The sequence below is a fragment of the Meleagris gallopavo genome, chromosome 1 (genome assembly GCF_000146605.3).
Source record: "Meleagris gallopavo isolate NT-WF06-2002-E0010 breed Aviagen turkey brand Nicholas breeding stock chromosome 1, Turkey_5.1, whole genome shotgun sequence".
In the NCBI taxonomy this organism is placed as follows: domain Eukaryota; kingdom Metazoa; phylum Chordata; class Aves; order Galliformes; family Phasianidae; genus Meleagris; species Meleagris gallopavo.
This window is the reverse complement of record NC_015011.2, coordinates 188,993,822-188,999,614: the sequence shown is the minus strand read 5'-3', so window position 1 is coordinate 188,999,614 and position 5,793 is coordinate 188,993,822. Positions and strand designations below refer to the sequence as shown.

The 5,793-nt window shown below is 65.9% G+C and overlaps 1 protein-coding gene across 1 annotated transcript; it reads right to left on the bottom strand.

The window, feature by feature from the left end:
- Positions 1–6: 6 nt before the first annotated feature.
- Positions 7–4,716, bottom strand: FAM160A2 (family with sequence similarity 160 member A2). The gene is given in 11 exon segments (XM_019612372.1): positions 7–772; positions 923–1,101; positions 1,183–1,755; positions 1,758–2,105; positions 2,184–2,353; positions 2,994–3,073; positions 3,141–3,308; positions 3,388–3,474; positions 3,542–3,700; positions 3,774–4,376; positions 4,443–4,716. Coding segments are annotated over 11 exon segments (2,712 nt in total). The 5' UTR covers positions 4,581–4,716; the 3' UTR covers positions 7–565.
- Between the last annotated feature and the right edge of the window lie 1,077 nt (positions 4,717–5,793).

Sequence of the window (5,793 nt, the reverse complement as noted above, 5' to 3'; positions counted from 1 at the left end):
GCCGCGAACGCGAGATGCCGCAGGCACAGCCTGGGACACGGCCCAGGGCAAGGCATGGGGCACGGCACGGAACACGGGGCACAGCCCAGTGCGCGGCCCAGGGTGCTGCGTGGGGCACAACCCGGTGCGTGATGTGAGGCAAAGCCCAGGCTGCACGCCGGGCCACGTGCAGCCCCCAGTGCAATGCAGCAAGGGGGAGGCAGAGATGAGTTTGCATGCAGCCTCCTGTGCATTGCTGCTACGGTCTAGGAGCTGTGTGCTGCAATGGAGAAGCAGAACCCAGCCCTGCGAGCAGTGCCACGTGCAGACGGCAGTGCAATGCAGCCCCTAGTGCCATGTAGCATACAGCAGCATGCAAGAGGCAGACCCAAGTCTTGCATGCAGCACCCAGAACAGCACACAGCCCCCGTGCAATGCAATGTGCAGCCCCTGAACTCCGGTGCCACAGCCCATTCACCATGGCAACCCCCAGCCCTCCACACAAAGGGACATGAGCTCCCCGTCTTCTCAGAGCAGCTCCCGCACCCCATGTAGCACCATGGGCACCCCCACACACAGTGCACCCTCAGCACCCCCAGCCCCATAGCAGCAGCTCTGTCCCCATCTCACCCAACGTCTCTGAGCGGCGCAGCGCCGGCATGACACCTGGTGCATCAGCCCAGTCCAGCTTGCCACGGGCAATCAGGTACTTCTTGGCCTTGAAGAGCAGCGTGGGGAAGTCCTCCTGGCTGGCAGCAAAGCTTTCAATCTTGTTCTTCACCGAGCCAAGCACCTGCGGGACGGGACATAAAGGATTGGATGGGGTGGATGAGACGGGATGGGACTGGATGGAGGGAAGGAGCGGCGGGCAGCACCACGGACAGCGCCGTCAGCACCACGGATAGCGCCGCCAGCACCACGGACAGCGCCGCCAGCACCCAACCTGCAGCAACGATTTGACGCTGGGCTGGAAGACCATGTTGGTGTTGAGCAGGAAGGAGCGCAGCAGCGGCTGTGGGTAGCAGGCCAGCTGGGCCACCAGCCCCGTCAGCAGGAAGTTCACGTAGAGGGAGTTGTGCAGCATGTTCTCCAGCTTACCGAAGAGCACCGTCATGAAGGGCCCTGTGGGTGGGTGCTAGTGTCAGGGTGTGACCGTGGGATGGGACACAGAAGCATTCCCGTCTGCACTCCATTCAGCCCCACCTGTGAAGGGTTGGCTGTGAGGTGGACCCACAGTGCGTGGTGGGCTGGCCACGGCCTGCGCCAGCGGGTCCAGCACCCGCACACGGCCCAGTGCCTCCTCGCCCTCAGGCAGAGCGGCGAAGCTGGCGTAGGCCTCCTCCTCCTCATGGGACAGCAGTGGCTCAGGCACGGCAGGCGGCTCAGCCCTGGCCCCGTTCTCCATCTCGGCCTCAATCTCTCGCAGCTCCTGGGTGAAGGCCTCAATACTGACACCCGCCCCGTTGGGTTCAGCTGGTGCCTTGGCCAGCAGCTCCTCCAGCAGTGAGTCCACCGAGCGTGGGGGCTCCCAGCCCGCAGCCTGCGCCCGAGCCCCGTTGTGTGCCAGCCCCTCGCCTCGCGGACTCCTGCGCACTTTCTTCACCACCACGTCCCCTTCGGGCCGCCCTGGCTCTGTGTGCCCATGCGCCCCATTCACCAGTGCCCCTGAGTCCCGTGCATTAGGGTTGGGCCCAACAGCGTGGGGCTCGCTGGGGCTGGGAGCCCTCCCTGCCCCCTCCTCAGGTAACCCCCGCTTCTTAGTCCGCGGGGTCGGGGCCCCGGGGCGCTGTCAGGCAGAGGGGCCACGTCGGGGGTGGTTCCGGGGGCCGCAGGTTCCTCGCCATCATAGGGGGCCGACCAGACGCGGCACGCCCACGCACAGCGGTCGATGCTGCGGCGTGCATCCCGCAGGTACTCCAGGTAGTTCCTGTCCAGCTCTGCCACCTCCTCCCAGCGGGCAGCCCGGTGTGCAGGGCTGCCACTCGGTGTGCCAGGGGAGCGCGGCACTGTGCCGGCTGCCTCTGGGCCGCCGCTCTGCTGCCGCATGAAGAAAGCGAGGCGTGACGGTGTGGAGGGCCGCGGCACCGGCACTGCCGAGGACGCATCCACGCTGGGGCTGCTCTGCCCTATGGAGAGGAGACAGTGCTCAGCAGTGCAGGGCTGGGGGTGATGCGCTGGGTGATCCTGCAGTGCTGGTGCCGTACCCTTTGCCCATGCCGCATGCTCCTCGTCCCGCTCTGGCAGTGGTACATTCTCAGGGCGGCAGCAGCGTGGGATGAGCGAGAGGAACTTGGCGGCCGTCTTGCCATAGATGTCCAGGTCCCGCACCGCCCGCTTCTGGCTCAGCATGACGTGGCTGCAGGGCAGCAGGTACCTGGTGGGATGCGGGACTGTGAGCGAGGAAGCAATGGGACCGCAGGGCAGGGGCAGCAGGCACCAGCACCGTGCCATTCTGCCCTGTCATTTCAACCCCTATGGGACACGGCCATGCCTATCCCAGTACCAGCATGATGATACCCCTGCCCCACCCCCTACCGCTACCGGACCCCCTGGGTATGTCCCCCATACAAGTCCCTGCATGCCACAGCCATGTCTGATTCTAGTGCCCGCATGGCAACGTCCCAGCCCCATCCCATCCTGCCACTGGATCCTCTGGAGTTGCCACCCTCAGGCCACAGCTGTGCCCATCCAGCACCCACTTGGCGACATCCCAGCCCACTGCCATCCCGCCAATGAACCCCCTGGGGATGCCAACCTCTGGGACACAGCTGTGCCCTTTCCAGCACCCATGGTGACACCTCAGCCCTGTCTCACGCTGCCCATCAGATCGCATGTGCCCCCCGCGGGACACAGCCATGCCCATCCCAGCACCTACGTACCACCATCCCAGCCCCATCCTATCCTACGTCCCATCCTCTTGAGATGCACCCCACGTCCCTGCATGCCACAGCCTCGCTTTATCCCAGTGCCCACAGGGCGATGCCCCATCCCAGCACCACACAGCAGGGCAGTACCTAAGCACCAGCTGCAGCATCACGTCCTCACAGTTGAGACTGAGCAGCGTCCGGAAGAGGCTCAGGGACACCATGCAAAGCTGGGGATGGAGGAGACATGAGGCAGCTGCACATTTGGGTCCCTGCACACCCTGCCCAACCACTCACCCGCGAGTTGCTGTTGATGCGGCTGACGAGCGTGTCGAGGATGGTGGTGTTGTCGTGGCGGTGCAGCAGCACGAAGCGCAGGAAGGTTTTCAGCAGAGCCGTCTCACTGACGCTGCGCAGGAACAGGTCCAGGTAGGCGGTGCTGGCGATCATCTCCTCGATGGAGGTCTGCATGGGGAGCAGCAGCTGGAAGCGCTCCGGGTGCACCGCAGCGTGTCCCACGGCACCACTGGTGGGATGCCCCTACCTTGTGCAGCGCCGGTCCCATGACGGGCACCAGGAACCCGTTGTGCACGTAATCCACCAACTGCTTCTGCACCAGCGGGTGGGCGACCTGCAGGGCACACAGGTCAGGGCTGCCCGTGCCGGCCTGCGTCACCCCGCGTCACCGAGAGCCCCACCTGGATGACGGCGTTACAGAATTCCAATGAGTTCATGAAGAGCACAAGGGAGGAGACCCCGATCCAGTCCTCGCGGCGCAGGCAGTGCCAGTCGTCCCCGCGCACCTCGATCTTGCGGGGCAGCGAGGAGTACAGCGCGCTCAACCCCGTGGCCAAGACCTGTGGGTACAAGCACTGAGCGTGGTCCTGGGGCACGCAACACCCAGCAGCTCCAGCACCCCACCGGCCGTACCGGGCAGAAGTAGGAATTGTCGGTGATGGACTTGGCGACGGCGTGGTTGCTGGCCGACATGGCCATGATGAGCAGCAGCGCATCGCGGGCCTGCTGCCCCAGCACGCCCTCATGGTGGATGAAAGGGATGAGGAGGGAGAAGATGATGAGGTTGGCAGGGCCCTGGTCGGTGTGGCTGTGAAAGAAGAGCTCCAGGATGGCGGGCTCTTTGGCCACCGAGACGCAGAGCTGGTTGAGCAGCAGCACCAGGCTGTTCTCCAGCGGCGCGGAGCTGGGCTCGGCGCAGAGGCTGAGCAGGCGCAGCAGCGGCGTGAGCACGGCGCGGTGCCGCAGGAGGGGCTGCCGGGCCTGGCTGATGAGCATCTCATACAGCTTCAGCTGCTCCACCTTGCGCTCCTCGCCAAAGTCGCCCTGCAGGTGCCAGCCCAGCAGCCGCTCCAGCAGATTCTCGGCCACCACAAACTCCAGGATGGGCCCCGCGTTGGCCTCGCCGCGCGGCCGGTCCTCGGCCAGCAGGTTGAGCAGCTGGTAGGTGTTGTTCCGCACCGCGCTCAGGTCGTCGGGGGCTGGCGCGCAGCCGCGGCGCTCCAGGATGCGCAGCACCTGCAGGCAGAGCTCTCAGCACCCACTTGAGGGTCGCCCCGCGCCCACCGCCCGGCACCGGCTCACCTGCGCCCAGTGGTTCTTGAAGACCATCAGGCAGGTCTCGGGGTCGGCGGTGACGGGGCTCTGCAGGCTGGCGCTGCGGGCAGCACGCTGCCCAACCCCGCGTGGGGTCAGTTTGCTCAGCCAGCTCATCCTCTCCATGGGGACGCAGCGGGGGCACGGCTCAGGGGCAGCGCTGTGATGCCCCGCAGGCCCGGCCCGATCCGATGGCTGTGCGGTGCCGTCTGGGCACGGGGCAGTGGGCAGCGAGCAGGGCCACACACTCCATGCTGCTGGGCTGTGGGGAGCGCATTCAGCACAGGGAAGGGGCAGCGGCACCATCCCAGCACCATCTGGCATCATCACAGCACCACCCCAGCACCGTACCGGTACCACCCCAGAACCATCCGGGCACCATTTCAACAGCCCTCCAGCACTGTGCCAGCACCACCCTACAACCACCCCTGTACATCCCAGCACCATTCTGACACCGCCCCAGCACCCCCCCAGCACTGCTCCTGCCTCAGCGCAGCCCCGTGCTGCACCCAACCTCCTGCAGGCAGCTCCGGGGGTGGCACTGCTCCATGGGTGCCTCCGTGGGGAGGGACTGAGAGCCACAACTCCCACGCCATGAGTCACACATCGTGACCCCGGGCACAGCTGAGGGTGAGGGCAAGGGCGAAGGAACTGCTGCTGCCACACTGGTATGGGGATGGGCATGGAGCCTGGCCATCAGGCCTCGTGCACACCCACCCTCACGCACAGCCCAGAGTGACAGAGCCAGAAGGAGCAACCCCAGAGCCAGGAGGGCAGGGGATGTCACCCACCTGTGAGAGAGACCTCACGGGCACAGCTGGAACCCAGCAGCACCACCGTATCCCAGCGCAGGGCAATGGATGAGAGGGCTCTGAGCAGCACCAAGGGGAAGGGGGTCCCAGAGATGCCTCTGCTGGAGGCACCAGGAAGGAGAGGCTGCTGGGAGCCGGGGCAGGACAGGAGCTGAGATGGACAAGGAAGTGTGGAGTGGAGGAGGGCTGTGATACAGCGCTGCTCCACACCCAGAGCTGCACTTTGAACCAGGAGTGAGCGTGGGGCCAAACGAGGGCATCACGAGAGCGGCGCTGGGCACAGGGAGCAGCCACGGCCCAGCAACCCGGCCCAGATCCCTGTGTGCTCAACGCCTGCACGGGACTGAAGGTGTGGGGCCCAATCCCTGCCCCTGGGATCCTCTGTCCCACAGCCCCCATCACCCGGGGCTCAGGGTGCCAGCACGGCCCTGCAGGGCACGGGGTGGCAGTCAGGGTCAGCACTGAGCCCCCCCAGCGCCCACCGTGCCCAAAAGACACCCTGCGCCCGTCTGTGATTCGGAGGCAGT